The 21044-nt window shown below is 39.4% G+C and overlaps 1 protein-coding gene and 1 non-coding gene across 6 annotated transcripts in view; both read right to left on the bottom strand.

Moving 5' to 3' along the window:
• Positions 1–336: 336 nt before the first annotated feature.
• hecw2b (HECT, C2 and WW domain containing E3 ubiquitin protein ligase 2b) overlaps positions 337–21044 on the bottom strand; it is a 28859-nt gene continuing 8151 nt past the window's right edge. For 3 of the 5 annotated variants that reach the window (XM_077583421.1, XM_077583435.1, XM_077583429.1), the window contains 29 exons: positions 20767–20874; positions 19406–19500; positions 18734–18809; positions 18477–18646; positions 18266–18408; positions 18078–18178; positions 16708–17474; positions 16006–16129; positions 14789–14959; positions 14045–14137; positions 13015–13165; positions 12815–12918; positions 12575–12699; positions 11050–11235; positions 10809–10961; positions 10120–10222; positions 9937–10033; positions 9792–9875; positions 9614–9723; positions 9319–9439; positions 9131–9244; positions 7029–7181; positions 6663–6761; positions 6459–6588; positions 3308–3454; positions 3112–3226; positions 1649–1734; positions 1448–1560; positions 337–1372 (listed from right to left, as the gene is read on the bottom strand). In XM_077583421.1, coding sequence (XP_077439547.1) covers positions 1261–1372; positions 1448–1560; positions 1649–1734; positions 3112–3226; positions 3308–3454; positions 6459–6588; positions 6663–6761; positions 7029–7181; positions 9131–9244; positions 9319–9439; positions 9614–9723; positions 9792–9875; positions 9937–10033; positions 10120–10222; positions 10809–10961; positions 11050–11235; positions 12575–12699; positions 12815–12918; positions 13015–13165; positions 14045–14137; positions 14789–14959; positions 16006–16129; positions 16708–17474; positions 18078–18178; positions 18266–18408; positions 18477–18646; positions 18734–18809; positions 19406–19500; positions 20767–20874 — 4151 coding nt within the window. In that variant the 3' untranslated portion in view covers positions 337–1260. Of the gene's footprint in view, positions 1373–1447; positions 1561–1648; positions 1735–3111; positions 3227–3307; positions 3455–6458; positions 6589–6662; positions 6762–7028; positions 7182–9130; positions 9245–9318; positions 9440–9613; positions 9724–9791; positions 9876–9936; positions 10034–10119; positions 10223–10808; positions 10962–11049; positions 11236–12574; positions 12700–12814; positions 12919–13014; positions 13166–14044; positions 14138–14788; positions 14960–16005; positions 16130–16707; positions 17475–18077; positions 18179–18265; positions 18409–18476; positions 18647–18719; positions 18810–19405; positions 19501–20766; positions 20875–21044 lie in introns of those variants that run through there. The other 2 variants (XM_077583445.1, XM_077583455.1) reach the window with 2 other exon arrangements.
• trnae-cuc (transfer RNA glutamic acid (anticodon CUC)) lies at positions 2724–2795 on the bottom strand. Its single transcript has one exon. It is a non-coding gene; the product is annotated as a tRNA-Glu (tRNA).

The following is a 21044-nucleotide window of genomic DNA, read 5'->3' as shown; positions in this document are numbered from 1 at the left end:
TGCCCTACTAAAAACTCATTGGACTAAAATAACAGAAGAAATATCAGAGACAGAAAAGTGTGTGAACTTTTGGTCTTACAGTGGCTCTGAATGGTGCAACTTCTTGTGAAATATTTAATATTTTCATAATAGGTAACGTGTTAGAGTAACTGGACTGAATGAAAATCAGAAAAAAAAAAACACCCCCCAAAAATAAAATTAAATGACTATATTTCATGGTATGTGCGTTGAAATGTAGTTTAAATACAGCTAAAAAAATTTTTTAAGAGTTTCTGGTCAAAATGAATGAAGCTAAAAATAAAGCATTTGACCAGCACAGACAACAACGTATTTTGCATAGACAGAGATGGAAATTTATTTTCGGACAGTGCTGCCAACATTCATTTGCAAAATTGAGGTCCGGTGCCCACAAAGACAGGATGGGTTGAGGTTGTGCCCAAAACTTTGGTTGCTTCTTGTCAAACGGACAGACGGGAGGCAGTGTCTTCTGTGAGGGAATAATAATGACGATGCTTCGAACAACCGCGTCAGTGTTCCATTCAGTCTTTTGAAGGAAAAACAAGCAAGTGGAAATAAAATCCCTCCATGTAGAAAGAGCGTGAATCATAAAATGCACCCTTGACATTTGCGCTCATAAATACTGTCATTTCTCTGCTGACTTCAAACCAATAAAAGGAACATTTACAGCTCAAATTCTGACTTACTCAAGACAATCCAAATTGCTGACGGGCCATCGCAATGACCCAATACTTATAGCAACAAATATGAAAAACATCAGTTGACGATTCAAAGGTGTGGGACTGCCACGCCCATCTTTAAAATAAGCAGAGTTTTGATGAAAGCACGTGATTCACAACAGATACAAATATTTTACATGGTTAAAATCACTACATTCAAATAACACAACATAGTGTGAGGCCTTATCGGCACGAAAGGACTGATCTCCATGACAACCATTACAAACAATGGATTCTTGCACGTTTTAAAAGTCTTGCGGTCCATACGCTCGCTTTGAGGATGTTGCCGCGCTTCGGGCTCCTGGTCCGAAAGGTCCACTCACGCTCCCTGATTGTGGTCCGCAAGGCGCTGTGGTTCTTCATTCTGTGTTTGTTTCTACGTGGCTGAAACAAACAGTGAAGGCTCGCTGCTTCCGAAGTCTAACCGTCCGCTGATGCGAACCGCTTTGGAATACGCCCTCACGTCCGGTATGTGAGGGTGGGGGAGGTGGGATTCTATTCTGAATCTCTGGCAGAAAGTTTCTCACTCCAGTCCAAAAGTGCTGGTTTCCTCCACGGCGGTCTGCATCTTCTCGTACAGCACAGAGAAGGACGGGTAGGGAGGCAGGTCCAGCCGGTTGAAACACGTGTGAGCTCTGTCGACAACACAAACGCCATTTTCCATATATTGAATGTTTAGCAGTGTTTTTTTTTTTTTTGCTCATTCGTACCTGGGCAGAGATGTGGCCTTGCCCCACTTTTCCACACAGAATCGCCGAGGTCCATTGCTTCCTCGCAGAGACGCGAAGCCCTCGTAGGGAATACTCGATGTCCCGGTCACAAACTTGAAATAAGAGAAAAAAACAACCCGAGGTGTCGTTTAGTGTAAGTCGTCTTTCATAGCGCAGGTTGTGAGCACTTTTCATCTTTACCTGCAGGAGCCGAAGCCGTTGCTCATTGTTAAATCTCTCCACTGCGGCCCAGAACCAACGGATCACGATGTGGTTGTCATGGTAACCTAAATGCCATCCAAGAATAGGATGCAACATTATATTTACATGCATTCTTTATATTATTATAGTTTATCAGCCCTGGTAGTTCATTTAGACGTTGGTAGTGTTTTTTTTTAACCAACATTCAGTGGCATCTATTTGCAAATATAATCCTTTCAATTACTGTCCCATCACTAATTAAATTTACCCCCCAAAAAATGCAAATTGCTGTGTAATGGGTGGAAATGAATCTGTATCTTTCTGCAAAGAAGCATGACAGCTACCCATTTTTAACAATAACAGGTCAAGTGCATCCAAGTGTATTAATCAAATGTGTCTAACATACTGTTCTTATTGATTGTTGTCTCAAAAAAAAAACAACCTTAGATTTTTTTTTAAATCTTGAGACGACATAATGCTGCACAGCTCCCGCAGTGAGGAAAAGTTCATGATTTGCTCTCATGGTTTAAAATAGGTGAGTAATGCTTTTTTCTTTTATTATCAATAATTATTAACTCATTCAAATCCAAAAACGTATAAATACGTTTTTAATACTTAACTGTACTTAACTTCCAAAAATGTATGTATATGTTTTTTTTATTTTTTATGTTTATTTATGCTAGAGACAGAATACTTTGATGCAGCTTCTGACATGAAGAGGTAGCTTAAAGCAATGGTAGTTATTACAAAAAACATCCAGCGGGTGGCAGCAGAGTATAAGGCAAAATAAAAAATAAGGTAAATTCCACTGATTGTCACACCCAACTAAGTGGGGGCGAAATTCATTCTCCGCATTTGACCCATCCCTGAGGGAGCGGTGAGCAGCAATGATTGCCCTCGGGAATCACATGGTGATCTAACCCCCCAATTCCAACCCTTTATACTGAGTGTCAAGCAGGGAGGCAATGGGTCCCATTTTTATAGTCTTTGGTATGACCCGGCCGGGGATTGAACCCACAACCTCCCAGTCTCAGGGCGGACACTCTACCACAAGGTCACTGAGTTGGTAAAATGGTTCCCTGACCGGGAATCGAACCGGGGCCGCGGCGGTGAGAGCGCCGAATCCTAACCACTAGACCACCAGGGATATATAAGTGATCAACCAGGGTCCTGTTGCAAAAAGCTTTTTGCTAGGGTTTTCAACATGTTTGTGAATAATGATGAAGCTTAGCTATATTCTGCTAATTGCTGCAAAACGGAAACAGATAGAAGTATACTTTTTTTTTTTAATCTTTCTTTTGGTAGCTTCCATGTTTTTATAGCAATAGAACACAATATTCTGTGGGCCTTGCTTCAGTGAAAATGGCTGGGCGTGAATGAGTTAATTATTTGTGAACAAATATGAAATTCACTATGTGTGGACCTGTAGATTTTCACACTACATCTGTCCAGGCCACGCCCACCTCCTCTATACTCCGTGTTGTTCCTCCAATCGGACAAGTCGATCTCTGCCGTGCCCGCCATCACCAGCTCCAGCTCCCTGGCATCAAAGACCGACACAGAGCGTGCGTCCACCACCTGCCCAAGCCCCAAAACGCCAAATGAGAGCGAGTTGTGCGTGAGCCAGTGAAGGTTTCGTCCAAATGAACTTCCTCATACCTCATAAAAGCCTCTGACCAAACTTTCTGTCTGCTGCACAACACCACGCTCGATTCTCCACTTGACCATGCGTTCGATGTACTCCTTCTTGTTTTTCTCCGTCACGGGGATGTTGGCTCCGCCAGCTTTCAGCTCCCGCTCGGTTATCTGCAGTCACACAAGACAAGTCATTCTTTTAGCATTGTTTAAAAAAATAAAATAAAATACACGATGAGATTGAGAAAACGTTCCCCTAGCTTAATGCTAACTTATATTGGAAAACTAACATTGGCGGGCTAACTTTTAGCATCAATAGTCGTTCATTTAATTTTCACTACTTTTATTGTTTATTTTCATTTTTAAGAAAAAGGAAAACTTGTTTAAAAAAATAAATAAAATACACAATGAGATTGAGAAAACGTTCCCCTAGCTTAATGCTAACATATATTGGAAAACTGACATTGGTGGGCTAACTTTTAGCATCAATAGTCATTCATTTAATTTTCACTACTTTTATTGTTTATTTTCATTTTTAAGAAAAAGGCAAACTTGTTTAAAAAAATAAATAACATACACAATGAGATTGAGAAAACGTTCCCCTAGCTTAATGCTAACTTATATTGGAAAACTAACATTGGTGGGCTAACTTTTAGCATCAATAGTCGTTCATTTAATTTTCACTACTTTTATTGTTTATTTTCATTTTTAAGAAAAAGGCAAACTTGTTTAAAAAAAATAAATAAAATACACAATGAGATTGAGAAAACGTTCCCCTAGCTTAATGCTAACACATATTGGAAAACTGACATTGGTGGGCTAACTTTTAGCATCAATAGTCGTTCATTTAATTTTCACTACTTTTATTGTTTATTTTCATTTTTTTAAAAGGCACACTTGTTTAAAAAAATAAATAAAATGCACAATGAGATTGAGAAAACGTTCCCTTAGCTTAATGCTAACATATATTGGAAAACTAACATTGGCGGGCTAACTTTTAGCATCAATAGCCGTTCATTTAATTTTCACTACTTTTATTGTTTATTTTCATTTTTAAGAAAAAGGAAAACTTGTTTAAAAAAAAAAATAAAATACACAATGAGATTGAGAAAACGTTCCCCTAGCTTAATGCTAACATATATTGGAAAACTGACATTGGTGGGCTAACTTTTAGCATCAATAGCCGTTCATTTAATTTTCACTACTTTTATTGTTTGTTTTCTTTGTTTTTTAAAGGCAAACTTGTTTAAATAAATAAATAAAATGCACAATGAGATTGAGAAAATGTTCCCCTAGCTTAATGCTAACATATATTGGAAAACTAACAATGGCGGGCTAACTTTTAGCATCAATAGTCGTTCATTTAATTTTCACTACTTTTATTGTTTATTTTAATTTTTTTTAAAAAAGGCAAACTTGTTTAAAAAAATAAATAAAATACACAATGAGATTGAGAAAACGTTCCCCTAGCTTAATGCTAACATATATTGGAAAACTGACATTGGTGGGCTAACTTTTAGCATCAATAGCCGTTCATTTAATTTTCACTACTTTTATTGTTTGTTTTCTTTGTTTTTTAAAGGCAAACTTGTTTAAATAAATAAATAAAATGCACAATGAGATTGAGAAAATGTTCCCCTAGCTTAATGCTAACATATATTGGAAAACTAACAATGGCGGGCTAACTTTTAGCATCAATAGTCGTTCATTAAATTTTCACTACTTTTATTGTTTATTTTAATTTTTTTTAAAAAAGGCAAACTTGTTTAAAAAAATAAATAAAATACACAATGAGATTGAGAAAACGTTCCCCTAGCTTAATGCTAACATATATTGGAAAACTGACATTGGTGGGCTAACTTTTAGCATCAATAGTCATTCATTTAATTTTCACTACTTTTATTGTTTATTTTCATTTTTAAGAAAAAGGCAAACTTGTTTAAAAAAATAAATAACATACACAATGAGATTGAGAAAACGTTCCCCTAGCTTAATGCTAACTTATATTGGAAAACTAACATTGGTGGGCTAACTTTTAGCATCAATAGTCGTTCATTTAATTTTCACTACTTTTATTGTTTATTTTCATTTTTAAGAAAAAGGCAAACTTGTTTAAAAAAAATAAATAAAATACACAATGAGATTGAGAAAACGTTCCCCTAGCTTAATGCTAACACATATTGGAAAACTGACATTGGTGGGCTAACTTTTAGCATCAATAGTCGTTCATTTAATTTTCACTACTTTTATTGTTTATTTTCATTTTTTTAAAAGGCACACTTGTTTAAAAAAATAAATAAAATGCACAATGAGATTGAGAAAACGTTCCCCTAGCTTAATGCTAACATATATTGGAAAACTAACATTGGCGGGCTAACTTTTAGCATCAATAGCCGTTCATTTAATTTTCACTACTTTTATTGTTTGTTTTCTTGGTTTTTTAAAGGCAAACTTGTTTAAAAAAATAAATAAAATGCACAATGAGATTGAGAAAACGTTCCCCTAGCTTAATGCTAACATATATTGGAAAACTAACATTGGCGGGCTAACTTTTAGCATTAATAGTCGTTCATTTAATTTTCACTACTTTTATTTTTTATTTTCTTCTTTTTTTTTTAAAGGCAAACTTGTTTAAAAAAATAAATAAAATGCACAATGAGATTGAGAAAATGTTCCCCTAGCTTAATGCTAACATTAATTAACACTAATTAACACTAATATATTGGAAAACTAACATTGGCGGGCTAACTTTTAGCATCAATAGTCGTTCATTTAATTTTCACTACTTTTATTGTTTTTTTTGTTTTTTTTTAAAAAGGCAAACTTGTTTAAAAAAATAAATAAAATACACAATGAGATTGAGAAAATGTTCCCCTAGCTTAATGCTAACATATATTGGAAAACTGACATTGGTGGGCTAACTTTTAGCAGCAATAGTCGTTCATTTAATTTTCACTACTTTTATTTTCTTCTTTTTTTTTAAAGGCAAACTTGTTTAAAAAAAAAATAAAAAATACACAATGAGATTGAGAAAACGTTCCCCTAGCTTAATGCTAACATATATTGGTAAACTAACATTGGCGGGCTAACTTTTAGCATCAATAGTCGTTCATTTAGTTCTCACTACTTTTATTGTTAATTTTCTTTCTTTTTTAAGGCAAACTTGTATTCTGACCTGCCCGAACACTTCTTCATTGACAGTGAAGGTGAGGTCCAGCATGTCCTCAATGTCGTTGTCCTTCATCCACTGAAGTGACTGGTGGAACTCCTCATCCAGATACTCCAGGTCGCTCAGCTCGCACAGGCTACATGCAACAAAATAAAAGACCTTCATGTGGGAATGTTGTGTTGCATGCTCGCGTGATTCCCGCATACATACATGCGCAATAATCCTTTATAGAATGGTCGCGTGAAGAAGGCATCCAGAAGGTACTGGTGGATCAGAGCCAAACCCAGGATGCGACCGCTGAAGCGAAACCTGAGCCCAGGGAAGACATTAGAATGATTTATACGACCTAAAATAAATACAAATATCAACATTTTGCACCAACATTAAAATAAAGTAGCATTGTAGATGTAGTTAATTAAAACAATTACTGAGGTTTATGCTCAATCTGAATATGAATACAAGAAAATAAAAACTCTATATAAATATTGATTCAGTTTAAATGTATTGCACATGAAATGTAACCTAAATGAAAGTTTGAGAACAAAAATTCAGATTGAGTGCAAATGCACAACTCACCACTCGTGGTGATTGTCCACAAAGGCCGACATGGGGCTGATCTGGACCGTGTACGTGTCGTTGGCCGAATATTCAAAGAGACCGTAGTAAGGGTTGAACAATTCTCTTGAGACCAGGAAGAAGAATTCCCGGGAAGGTCCACTATAGTCCAGTCTGCAAGAAACGTACCTCTTGAAAAAGCTTTTACGCCCTTGGGTGTTTTCTTTGTTTTAGTTTTTAACAATTCATGTATCCTTTGCTCACGTTCCAAAAATGAAAAAGTGACAGCAACAAAAAATGAGTCAGATTTTTCATAATACAATTTTAGGCTTAGATCAATAAGACAAAATGGAAAACAAAGCAATTATATTCAAATCTAATTCATGTTGGAGACCGTTTTTTCTATTTTGTATTTTTAAATTTAAGCTCAAACCTGACATTTTTTGCTTTTCTTTTTGTTTTACGCATTCCATTTGTGTCTACCTCACTTCTTTAAAAAAAAAAACATTTTACTTTAGCTGTAATGTGATGAATGTTGCCAATGTTGATCCTTGACTGTCCTTTTTTGGTAGCTTCCCTTTTCCTTTCTCTTTTTTTTGTCTCCTCAGACAAAACTTTTCAGTTGTTTTGCAGCTTGTGCCAGGAAAGCCGTAATCGTTTGTTGATATTCACATTGACTTCTGTCTTTGTAACGAATGGGGAAAGGAGAAAGTGACATAAAGCATTTTTTGTGTGTGTGGCAGTGTTCCTACCATCCTCCTCAAAGTTTCTAAGTGCCGTTAAAAATGATACAGACCCCCTCAGGCCATGGCAAAGGCACCATTCAACTAGTTTTAAGTTTCATTAGAAGAGTTATGAAAATATTTTATTAACTCATTCACTGCCATAAATCCATTAAAAAAAAGATTATTAAAAATTAGGGGCAAGAGGCGATCATTTTTTTAAAATTGTAATTAATCGCATGACTTCACTAGTTAACTCACGATCAAGCACAAATTCTATCTGTTCTAAATGTACAATTAAAAAATCTAGGCTTTCATACTCTTGATAAGAAAAGTGGAAAAAAATATTTAACTAATAGAAACAGTTCAAATGAATCTTTGATTTTTATAGCCGTCAACGGCAATGAATGAATAAAAAAAAGAAAGAAAGAAAATATTATTAAAAATTCCAGGCGTCAGGCGATTAAAGTTTTTAATCGTAATTAATCGCATTACTTGACTAGTTAACTCGCGATTAATCACAAATTTCATATCTGTTCTAAATGTTTCAATAAAAAAAACTCATGAAGAAAAAAACTCACCTTATGAAAAAGGTTTTCATACTCTTGTCAACAAAAGTGGGAATTTTTTTTTAAACTAATAGAAAAATTTCAAATGAATTTTTGACATCTATAGCCGTCAATGGCAGTGAATGAGTTAAGGTTGAAAAGTTCCTTAGTGCTACTTTAAATATAACAATAATATATGATGACATTAAATTGTATCTTTTGCCTCTATCATGGCTACTTTTGGCCATTTGAAATAATGTTTTTGAATTCTTGTTATTTATTAGATGTAATGATACAATTTGTGTAAAATGGTTTTCACTATAAACTTAGCTACTCATTTATATAATTTAGCATTTTTTGGACAAGGGAGCAATTTCATACATTATTCTTCATTTCCGACAGCAGCGTTCAATGACTTACTGCGCTCCAGTGGAACAAATAAATGACACAAATGTGATTTTAAGGACTGGCGATGCCCTCTGCTGACCATGGAAAAGAGTTTTGCCTTAAAAAGTGGGCGCTCACGCTGCTGACTCTACTACTGACAATATATGAAAAAGGCGCTTTTTGAGCTTGTTTTCCAGCTAGTTTGTTTGCACAATGTGAACATAAAAAAATAAAAAATCTAATGTTAAATATTCACAGTACGACTGTTTCGTTATATTGCATCAGTATTTCAACAGTCCACAGGGAGTTCTCACTTCTTAAAGTTAGAATCTTCCCCACTTACGCTGGAAAAGAAGCAAAACAAGTCACCTTTTCATCTTTTGATTTTTAATTTAATATGGAAAGAACAAACGATACACACATTAGTGACGTTATGCTTGTTGGCATCAAGCCACGACTTACTCACCCCTCCTCGCCCACAAAGCTGACGTACAGCTTGCTGCGTTGCAGATCTTTGCGTGAGTAGCACGTGATCTGATTGAAGGCATCTTCCAGCAGGTGGTCGCGCCGGATGATCAACCTGCCACGCGCGTACAAATCTTGTCAATCATGAGCACTCACTCACTCATTCATTCATTCACAAGCATCACCTACTTGAGCTTCCCCGGTCCTTGTCCGTAGCCTTTGGTCTCCAACTTTCTATAGAAGTTGCGCAGTTTGGCCTCAAAGTCTCTCTTATAAGGTGCCGGAGCTCTGGCGTTTGCTCTCTGAGTACCTGCAAGACAGAAAAAGGGGCATTTTATGCCAGCTTCAAAAATTGTTTGTTTTTCTCACACACAATGTAGTCTGATGAAATGTTGATCTCTTGTCTCTTATTTAACTTTTGACAATACAGCTAGCATTGCTGCTAATGCTGCTAGCAAGTATCGACTTGATGCACTGACATTACCGGGTGAGTTTTGCGGGGAGGAGACGGGAGATCCCCGAGGTGACTGGCAGTAGCTGGGGTGCAGTAAGGCGTGAGGCGGCACATAGGACATGACTTCATCCTCAAACAGACTGCGGAGGAGAGAAAAACAGTCAGCCAACAAGCAGACGGAAAAAGAGGACATGGAGGAAGGCGTCACCTTAGCAAAATGACGAGGTCGGCGTCTCCTGACAGCCGCGCCAATCCTGATGCGCCGTCTGTGCGGATCAGCTGGACCTTCTCCCTGTTGTCGCGGCAACATGAAAACGCACACATCTATAGCCCGTTTCCTACAAGATTACTACCTGAGTGAATGGTTCCGGTGGAAATCTGGCTGCCTCTCCTGTAGAATCTCAAAGATGTTGGGTTGCCGTAGAAATGCCACAATCTTGTCATTGTACGCTACAGGAGGACAAAAATGCACAAAACCAGTCAAAACAAACAAACGGAAGTCCATTTTTTATTGTGGCACTTGCTTGGATACCGACCCACTGGCACAACATCTGGAACCTGACCCCTGCTGGCGGACGTGAAGGTGCTCGAGGGCCTCGGCAAAATGGGGGGCCCGGCATGACGGGACTCTTCACCCACCTGCAGAGTGGGATCATTTCAATTTGATTTTAAAATGGTCCAATTTGACCTGAACAGGGTTCATGTAAGATCTCCATGTTAACACGTTTTCCAGCCAGACATCTGTGAAAAGTGTACTGTAAACCTAAGTACTATTTCTGATCTTTTGTGACTCTGAATTTCCCATTAGCATAGCGATTAGCATTAGCTTGTTCATTTTCTCATGTTCTTGCTTGCTATGCTGCATGCCACGCTACTCCTCGTCCACTTTTTGTGATGTCTATACGTGGCGCTATCTTATACAATTATGGCGACACAGAGGCAAGGATTAGTTACTACCGCGCAGCTCGTAGCTGCTAGTACGGGGCAAGTTAGCTTAGCGCTTAGCTTTCACAAGCAGCCAGAAAAGCAGGGACTTGGATACAACACTTTTATTCAATCCAGACCTTAGATTGTTTCCCAAAATCATTTAGCACTAATATACATCCATATTTTCAAAAGCTATTTTTGAACATTTTCTTTCCTGTTCTTAAAACTAAAAGTGGGTTGCGTCTTAGCAACAATAGGAAAATGCAGTTCCTGCGGTGACAACAATTGCAGGACTTACCAGGCGTCGTGGGCTGACCTCACCAGCACTATGGCTGCGTTGGCGGGTCAGATGTTGGCGGTGAGTTAAGAGGCTCGGCGGTCGACAGCTCTGCAGTGGCAGCCGAGGGTCAATGAAGGTGGTCGCGCGGCTGTTGTGGTCCACAAAGAAAGGCTGTGCGACAACACACTTCTGGTCATCTCATTTTTACATATCAGTAAAGACAATGCAAGCTATGATGATGATGATGATGATGGCCCACCTTGCCGGTGTGGTCGTGCTTCATCTCCCAGCCTCGAGGCAGTTCCAGCTGTTTGTTGGCAAACGTGTTGAGGAAGGCCACCAGGTCCCTGTTGTGCTGGTAGCGCTCAAAGTGGTGCGTGTCCCGCCGCACTTTACTGATCATGTGTTTCAAGCACGTGTTGGTGGTAAACATGCGATAGGCACTCTGGCAAAAAAGAAGTGGCAAAAAGGAGGAGTTTGGTTAGCTGGGATTGGTCACAGGCACATCATTGATCCTAGTTGGGATAAGCATTGAGCAGTACAGAAAATGAATGGATGGAAGTCAAGTGGTGGGAAGTACCTGAGTAGATTCTTCAGGTACTCTATCTGCTCTTTTGTTTTGAGTATTTTTTTCTGACATCTTCTTACTTCTATTTTCTTTGTGTGTGTGTGTGTGTGTTAAGTTATAATGGGTACTATTGTATATAAAGTATAAGTTAAAGACACACTGTGTAAAAACTCACCACTAGATGTCACTATAGCATAGAATGAAGCCGAAATGCATGCATTTAGAAGCACAGAAGCACTGCACACTACTACGGTGGCTCAGAGAGACCATACTTTGCAATTACCACCAATTCTTATTTTGCGTGAGCGAGTGACGGCGACTTGGCAGCCAGTGTGAAGCCCGGCAAGCGACACCGAAAGACCGAGCCAGCCGGATTTAACTAACAAGAGCAGCTAGCGGGAGAAGCTTGAAAAAAAAAGCTAGTAAAAGCTTGCGATGGGAGCCCAAATCACCGCAGTAGCGACGACCACCTGCCGACACCAGCTGCAGAAGGTAAGCGGCGGTCGACCCATTCGGTCCGACACGATTGATGCACCATTCTACTAACTACGTTCGCAAAGTTGTCCTTTTGGCATCCATAGCAGTGAGTCATGGCAGCCCTCTTGTACGGCGAGACTACAGCCATGTAATAAAATTAGTGATTACTTGACCTACGATTATATAAAAAAAAATAATGGACATGGATGTGATGGACCATATTTGTTTGCATATTATTGAAATCAATAGTCGTTTTTTAAATTTACTTAATTATTAGTTCACCACTAGATGGTGCTAAAATACACATACAGGGGCTTTAATTTTGACTTTTGTACTCAAGTACATTTCAGTCTTTTTTCTTTAGTACTTTTACTTACCGGTAGGTAGAGAAGTTGCGAGTCAGTATCTCTACTCTGTTTTTAAAATTCTAGGGATGTGAGAAATGTTGCCACTTGTGTTGTAATATACGGTTATGTGGTAAAGCAGTAGGCTCAGCTGTTAGGACTTGAACCTCAAGGACCACAGTTTGAGTCCTGCTGCAGACACATGTAAAAAAGCAGCTAGTTATAGTCTGTTTCCCATCTACTTCCGATGTGCCCTTGAACAAGGCACTGTCCCCAACGCCCAGCTCAATTTCAAATAATTTCATGTACAGTATTTGATTTGCAGCAGCAGCGTGTAAGTTGAATGATTATGAGAAAAACAAATTGTAAAAAGTAAAATTCCTTTTTGCACATACAGGGTTAGAATGCAGCACAGTGAAGAAGTCGGGGCTGGTGAGGAACCTGGCACTAGGGGACTGGAGTAGCAGGTAGAGGCGGGATCTGGAGCTGGACTGGGCTGCACTGCTGTCTCGACGCAGCTCTGCGAAAAATAACAGTCACACAAGGTCTATATAAAGAACATTACATTAATATATTGTGTTGTTTATTTGAAAACCAAAACAAGAGATGTAATGAGTCTTTATCCTCATGCTAACCTGAGAAGGCAGGGTGCAGATCAGTCTCGTCCGCTGACTGCTCATTGGCTGGCACCTCCTCTGCTCTACTGTCATTGGTTATCGTCCTTCGGATGCTCTGATACCTGAAGGCGAGTGTGTTCATCATCATGGTTACAGTCAGGAACAAGAAATGCCACAAGTTCTGCGATGATGACATTCAGGGGCTCAGTGGTGTGGACCTGCGGTTCAGCTGCTCCATCTGCTGGATGGAGCTGGACCTCTGGAGCGTCTGCTGGGCAGCCGGGGCAGTGGGCCGCTGCCAGGTGGTGGTTCTGTTCACGTGGTCCACATAAAAGATCCTCCCGTGGCTGTCAATCCGCGCCTCCCAGTCTGATATGCAAACACATGCCCTTTGGAGACTGAGCTGTGCTTTTGGTAATTCTTCTGATAGGTTAAAAGTATCTCGTTTCAAAAAATCTCAAGATATTGGTATTGATATTAGTGAACTTTATTTGACATTCTCTAAACTTTTGAATGCACATGACCAACTGATCAATATTTCAATATATATATTTAATATTTATCCAACAGCAAAATAAAAAAAAATATATAGATACTGAATTAACTCATTCACTGCCATTGACGGCTTTAGACGTAAAAAAATTAATTTGAACTATTTCTATTAGTTTAACATTTTTTCCCACTTTTGTTAACAAGAGTATGAAAAGTAGATTTTTTTTAAATTGTACATTAAGAACAGATGTAAAATTTGTGATTAATCGTGAGTTAACTGGAGAAGTCATGCGATTAATTACAATTTTAAAAAATGAATCGCCTGACGCCCCTAATTTTTTATAATCTTTTCTTTTTTTTCTTATTGCATCATGTGATTAACATTTTTAATTGTAATTAATCGCATGACTATAATAGTTCTCGGTTTTCATACTCTTGTTAACAAAAGTGGAAAAAAATGTTAAACTAATAGAAATGGTTCAAATGAATTTCTGACGTCTATAGCCGTCAACGGCAGTGAATGAGTTAATGATGATCTACTAGCTTAAAAATGACTCTGAGTAAGATCTAGAGGAGGAGCATTTCATTGTTTTGCCTGTCACTATATATCGCAATCTTTTCCCATCACTTCCTGTGGGGAAAAGGGTTTTCCCAATCCAAACAAGTTGGAGGTCAAGCAACATCCTGGAACTAACTGTGTTTGTCCTTGAAGGTCCCACTGTATATTTTTTCACAAAATTATTGAAGAGCACTCACTCGGCGGGAGGGGCTCGTCCACTCTCTGGTAGCGACTGATGTCATGGCGAATAGACGGCAGCGTGTGGACAGAAACGTGGCCGTTGACCTGAACTGTGCAACCACGCAAGCACAAACACACAATATGTTTGTTACCATTTATATTACATACAGTAAACAATATTGAGCAGTTAAGTTAACAGTGATCCAGTCATTTCATACCATCCATCATTCCTAAAACAATGTAGAATTGCATAATGACTGGTTTCCCCCTCCCCCCCCAGTTTGACCACTTCACACAAAACTGGGAAAGAACGATCTAAACCTTTTAGATCAGTGAGTCTCAAACTTTTAGTGGTACGAGAATGAAACTTTAACTTTTTTATTATCCCGTTTTAATCCCAATCATTTGCCAAGTACATAATTTAACTTTATTTGCATGTTCTCAAACAATCATCTGTTAACATTTTTTACTTTTATATGAAATAAATATTAAGTGAATCATTATTCAAGTACAGTTTTTTGTTTTCCTATATTTATGTGCAGCTCAATTCTACTTTGTGTCAATAATATTGAACTTTAGAATAAAACCTCTGCCTTTTTTTTTTGCCTTCATCACTACTGAATTTTAATCTTGCCCATTATAATGATGCTAAGTATATTTTTCGGTAGTACTTTGTGGATAAACTTGAACAGCTTTAGATCAATTATTCATTTTGCTTTAACGTAATCATTCTTTGTGTTTTGTTTTCATAGTCAGCTCACCGGGTTCTCTCTCTGATAACGTCGCGCTCAGTCCCTCTCTGGCCCTGCATGCCACTTGATTGTGAGCTGCAACTTCAGTGGCCTGCACAGAGCGTCTCTTCCAAACCTCCCCTCGCTCATCCTCCTCCTCATCCTCCTCCTCCTCTCCCTGCACTTCTGGGCCAACAGCCCCTGCAGCAGACAAAGAGGGATTGACATGTTGTCTAGGTTATTTATTGAAGTTCTTCGGCGGTCCAGTTAGGTACATTCTGGATCAAAAAGAATGGCACACGGTACTGCCTTCTAATGAGATCATTGTCTAGACCACAAATTTACTTACTCAGTGTCAAATCCGGGTCAGTTTAGTTGGTCACAATTCTATTTTTCTGTTATACGCACAAAAAACAACACTGCAACAACAAGTACAGTTCAGCTGAAAATAACATTTAAATTCAATACACTTGTATTTCATTTTTTTTTAGGTACAATTTCGCTTTATGTCCAATACATTTAATTGAATCATTAAAGTACTTTATTTTCCTATATTTAAGTGCAGTGTTGACGTTACAGTGGCTTGACAATATTAACTCATTCACTGCCATTGACACCTATAAACGTCAAAAATTAATTTTAACTATTTCTATTAGTTTAACATTTTTTACACTTTTGTTAACCAGAGTATGAAAACCTAGACATTTTTTAAAATAATCTTTTTTTTTTTTAAAGAAAGGATTATCAAAAATTTGTGGCCTCAGGTGATTATTTTTTTTAAATTGTAATTAATCGCATGACTTCAATAGTTAACTCACAATTAATCACACATTTTATATCTGTTCTAAATGTACAATAATCTAGGTTTTTATACTTTTGTTAACAAAAGTGAAAAAAAAATGTTAAACTAATAGAAATAGTTGAAATGATTTTTGGACGCCTATAGCCGTCAATGGCAGTGAATGAGTTAAATATATGAATGCTCTCTTTTTTAATGAACGCTTAAGTGGCCTACTGTGCTACTATATTTTGCTGCTCATGATGCCTGGTACTTGATGCATGATACTTGGAGAGCTATTAAGTATTTTTTGAGATGGTACTTGGTTTAAAAAGTGTGAGAAACACTGATCTTAAGATCATTTCATTATTTTGCGTGTGTCGATACATCACATACACATACATAATCTCCACGATTAAGATACGTCTCAGTGATCAATCAATTGATTGCTTGCAGAGTTCCCACCCACCTGCATCAGAGGTTCCGACGTCGCTCCCGGTCGTCATAGCAGTAGTCGCCAAGCTGTTGCTGCTTGACAACTCCGCTCCTTCCTCCTCTGCCCTTGGAGCCACTTCCGTCCTTGTCTCCACCTCCTGGGACAAAAAGCAGATGCTTGATGGTATCCAACATGGATATTCCAATAATTCAATTATTGCAGAGACTCAGCTCTTTTCTGTCTTTGATAATATCTTATGCAATTTTTAAAATGACTTTTTCAGTGTTTTAAAGGGGAAGTCAACTCCCCCAATTTTTTTTTTTACAATAATGTGTTCTATGCATCCCCACTCGTCTAAATACAGTATTTTGGTTAATATTGCTTTAGTGTAATATGAGCAGCAAAATCCATCTCGGGTGGCGGCCAGTTTGCCCTCGACTGAAGATGACATCAATGTTGCTCAAGTCTCAGGTAACAACCAATCACAGCTCACCTGTTTTCTGAAGCTGAGCTGTGAATTGGCTGGATTTTGCTTCATAACTATTATTCCACAAATGTAATATTTATCAGAATGTCATATTTAGATTTGTGATGTCACATGTAACACATTATTGTCAAGAAATGATTAAGGTGACTTCCACTTTAAAGTCAAGGACAGTACGGCCTTCTATGCTGGACGAAACACAATCAGAAGTACCGTTCTATAACCTAAATTTTAATATTACAGTATCTTACCTGAATGGGTGAAAGTGGCCCGCAGCTATATGAAGAACTACAGGCTGCGTCCTGGTTGGTGTTCACCCTTGAACTTTGCTCACCAAATGTGCAATCGCTTGCAGACTCCTGTTGTGAAGCCTGAGGAGAACCACTGTCTTCCGTTTCTCCACTAACAGGTGCTGATGCACCAGCAGCATCTGCACTGTCGAACATCGCCATCCCCTCATTCATTTGTAGCTTTGCCGCACTACTTGAACCTTGGGCCTGAGCCGCCTCAGCGCCAGGAGAGCCCGCTTCTGGTCCGGTGCGCTCACATTTGGAGCTTTCGCTCCCATCGGAAATGTCGGCATCTCCCGTCCTTTGCGATCTTGTCTCCTGCTGGGTACCGCGCTGCCCCGCGCTCTCCTCGTCCTCGTCCGAGTCTATGTGGAGCATCGCGTTGAGGCGCGTGTCTGTGGGAAAGCTGGAGCAGAGTCTTGGCGACGGCCCGGAGGGAAGTCGCTCCACGTGGCTCCCAGAAGCCTCCATGGCGTCCAAGTAGTCATTTAGGGACACTTGCCTGTGGGTGTGGCCGCCCGCAGCCGCCATAATCGTGTCCTCCTGCCATGCGCTGCTGTTGCCATAGTAACAAGCACCGTTGACCAACAGGGGGCTTTCGTCCTGGCCTGTGAGGGAAGCGCCGCATGCGAGGCGAGAAGATGAGGAGGGGTGTGGTAGGTCTTCATCGTCAGAAGGGCTCCCAGGGTCGCTGTTTACGCTGCTGCCCAAAATGGTACCTGTTGCATCTGGAGAGGAACACAAGGTTGGTAGTTACATTACCTCCACCAAGGATTTCATTGCCGGTATTTTTCTGTGCTTCACTGCCATTCTTAAAATGGAAGTCAACAGAATTGTTTGTTCTTGACAATAATATGTTCTATGCAGCCCCACAAGTCTAAATACGGTATTCTGGTTGATTTTGTGTTAGAGGAATATAAGTTAAGCAGCAAAATCCAACAGTTTTATCATTATCAGAAGGCGGCCATTTTGCCACTTGCTGTCGAGTGAAAATGACATCACAGTTGCTCAGGTCTCACGTAACAACCAATCACAGCTCAGCTTCAGAAAATATTTCAGCTGTGATTGGTCGTTGCCTGAGTCCTGAGCAACTGTGATGTCATCTTCAATCGACAGCAAGTGGCAAAATGGCCGCCCGCTGAGATGGATACAAACGGCTGGATTTTGCTTCATAACTCACATTCCACAAATGTAATATTAATCAGAATGTCATGTTTAGACTAGTGAGGTCACATATAACATATTATCAAAAAATGTTTAATACTTTAACACTCATCTTCTAGCTGGATTTGTCAACAACAACATCACGACAGTGTGAAATCAACACACACCTTCATGTCCAGTAGAGGTGATGTCCACCCGGAACTGCAGCTGTCCGCTAACGTGATCTGTCGGGAGGCGGCGACATAAGCTGTAGCTGACCGGGTGTTGGCTGTATACAAACAAAGAGCGGGATTTAATACATTTAAAAAAATTACAGGAGACATATAGTTTAAACACACAATGTGTATGGACTCACTCCGCTGTGGGCCCCTCCAGAAGTCTCTGCACCGGTACGATCAGCTGACCCAGAAGCCGCTTGATGATTGGTCGGCTCTTGGCAAACTTGTCTTTCACTTCAATCTCCATCACGTCGCTCATCAGGGCCACAAAAGTGTATTTCTAAAGGAGCACAGGGCAGACCATCAACGCGTCATCAGGTTTGAGCCACAATGCATCCAGTTGCCAACCTCTCCGTGCCACACAGGGTTGATGGTATTGGCGATAATGGAGGTCCGCCTCTCCTGACCGTGGTGGGTGAACTTGGGGAGGCCGGTCCTTTTACCGGGCTGGATGGACATCTTCAAGTAAGGGTCCGGGTTGAAAAACATGCCCTTCTTCAGGCCCACCGCCCGGATGTCTGCAGTGGACAAAGTGCACTTATAGCTCATTTTGCATTTGTTCGTATTTACAGGGGCCTTTGCTCTGCTCACATGAGTCCTCTCACCTGAGAGGGTGAAGCTGACCAGTTTGCGACAGTGCTCTGTCCCTGACTGACTCTCAATTTGACCATCACTGCCCACCTGGGGAGAGAGAACATAAAATTTGTGTTTTGGAAAAAAAGACTCATGAGTCATGAAAATTCCTAATTAAAAGAGAGTTTTGCTCATAATAATGACTGAACTAGAGAAAGCAGCTCTCCTGGCAGCATTTGTTTTAAACTAGGCCATAAAGTGCAATATTTCTTCGTTAGGCTTTCATTTGAGATGTTATTTAGATTCTGCCCTAAGCGGGGGATGGACGGGCACATCAGTCACTTGTGGCGAAGAAGGCATTGACCCGAAATGTGAAGCTCTTGATTTACTGCTCAATCAATTCTCTGTTTAGAATGTCGTTTAGAGGCCTCCCTGGTGAGATGTCCTGGGCAAGCCCCAAGTGGAGGAGGCCTCCGGGGAAGCCTCAGTGGTGAGACTATTATTGTATTGCTCGGATGGCCTGGGAACGCTTTGGCAACCCCCCCAGAAAGAGCTGGACAGAGCTTCGGCTGTTGTCCCCACAACCCAATCCCGGATGAAAGGAAGATTGCCGGATAGCCGTAGCGTTCAAAGCAATAATGCCCGTGCCACCGTCCACAAACACTATTATGTTATGAGATTACTAGTAAAACCAAATTCTGTACCGTCACTCTGGGGTTCTTGACAGTGATGCAAGGTGTTGTTGCTCTAAGTGCTCCACTCACACCGTGATAATATTTGAAGCAGACCTTGGTCTCATCTGCAGAGAGACAACACATAACGTATTGAGTCATTTCATTTATCTGGCAGATAAATGTATACATTGAATTTCTGTTCACTTACAAACATTTCCCTTGCGCTAGTAAATCAAGGTTTATTGAGTCATCATCCCAGAGCATCATTACTAGCCACTTTCCCTTTGTGCAGGCTAGTTTGGCTTTAATTTGAGCACAAGTGTGCCATATAGAGTGGACACATTAAATGTTAATACAACTGTATAGCAGGGGTCAGCAGCCTTTTTGAAACTGAGAGTTACTTCTTCGATGTGAAGGCCTACCAATTTTATACACACTTCTCAAATAATAAAATTGCTTAAATTACTTGGGGTAAATGGGTAAAAATGTCCATGCACCACTGATTGAATATAAACCCAGTAGGCGTCTTCTGATATCTGCAGACTTGGGTCAATTGGTGGAACCCAGAGTCCAAAGTAAACAGTTATGGTGCACACAAATGGAATAAGCTGCCAACAGAAGTGAAGTCATCCAAATGCTTTTAAATCCAGGCTAAAAAGCTTTTTTTTTCTCCTATACCTTTGATTAAGGTCTTCTAAACATTTTTAAATCATGTTTTTTTAATTACTTCAGAAAACTAATTTGATTTCTTTACTTTATTCTTTTTAACTCTTTTGCTCTAAAAACATATAAAAACATTGTATTTTTTATGTTTTAAGTTTCCCAAAGACGTATTAATACGTTTATTTTTTATTTATTTTTTTTATGCTAGAGCATACAGAAGGCTTTAATGCAGCTTCTAAACGAGAACGGGTGAAATAATGGTAGTAATTACAAAACAGAGTATAAGAGATCAACCAGGGCCATGTTGCAAACAAGCTCATTTACCCACAGTTCTAAACAGATTTGTGAATAATGATTAAACTTAAGCTATATTCTAATGTTAATTGCTGCAAAACGGAAACAGATAGAAATATACTTTTTTTCCTGATGAAATAAGGAACTCCAATCTTTCTTTTGGTAGGTTCCATGTTTTTATAGCAATAGAACACAATATTCTGTGGGCCTTGCAAAATCAGTCAAAATCCAGTAAAACAGCCGGGAGCGAAGGGGGTTGCTTCAGTGAAAATGGCTGGGAGTGAATGAGTTAAAGTTTTCTGTTAATGTGTTTTTTGTGTTCTTGTAAGATAGTTTTGTTTTATCTACATTGCTTCTGAATGTCGTGAACTGTTGTGTATTTTGATGCATGTGGGTGTTGTGACCTTGCTTGTGTAAAGCACAATGGTACTCACGGTCCATGAAGTAAGGCCCCGCCTCCAGTTTCCATACAATTTGGCCTCGCTGAGTGCCATTCACGCCACGGTTCTTGGAGTCCCACACATTGGCGACACATGTCTCGTCTGGAGAGCACGTAAATAACTGTATCAAGGGCAGCTCAGTCTTCAATCAGAAGTCATTTGCTTTCTCTGCTAGTTTGAACAAAAGTAATGCAATATTTGACAAGCAAAATTTGCTGCTTCTCTTTCAGACTTCTACCGGCCACCACTGTGGTTTTAATTACATTTTTAAT

The sequence above is a fragment of the Vanacampus margaritifer genome, chromosome 1, assembly GCF_051991255.1.
Source record: "Vanacampus margaritifer isolate UIUO_Vmar chromosome 1, RoL_Vmar_1.0, whole genome shotgun sequence".
In the NCBI taxonomy this organism is placed as follows: Eukaryota; Metazoa; Chordata; class Actinopteri; order Syngnathiformes; family Syngnathidae; genus Vanacampus; species Vanacampus margaritifer.
Note: the sequence above shows the minus strand (reverse complement) of the source record. Positions and strands in the feature narration are given on the sequence as shown.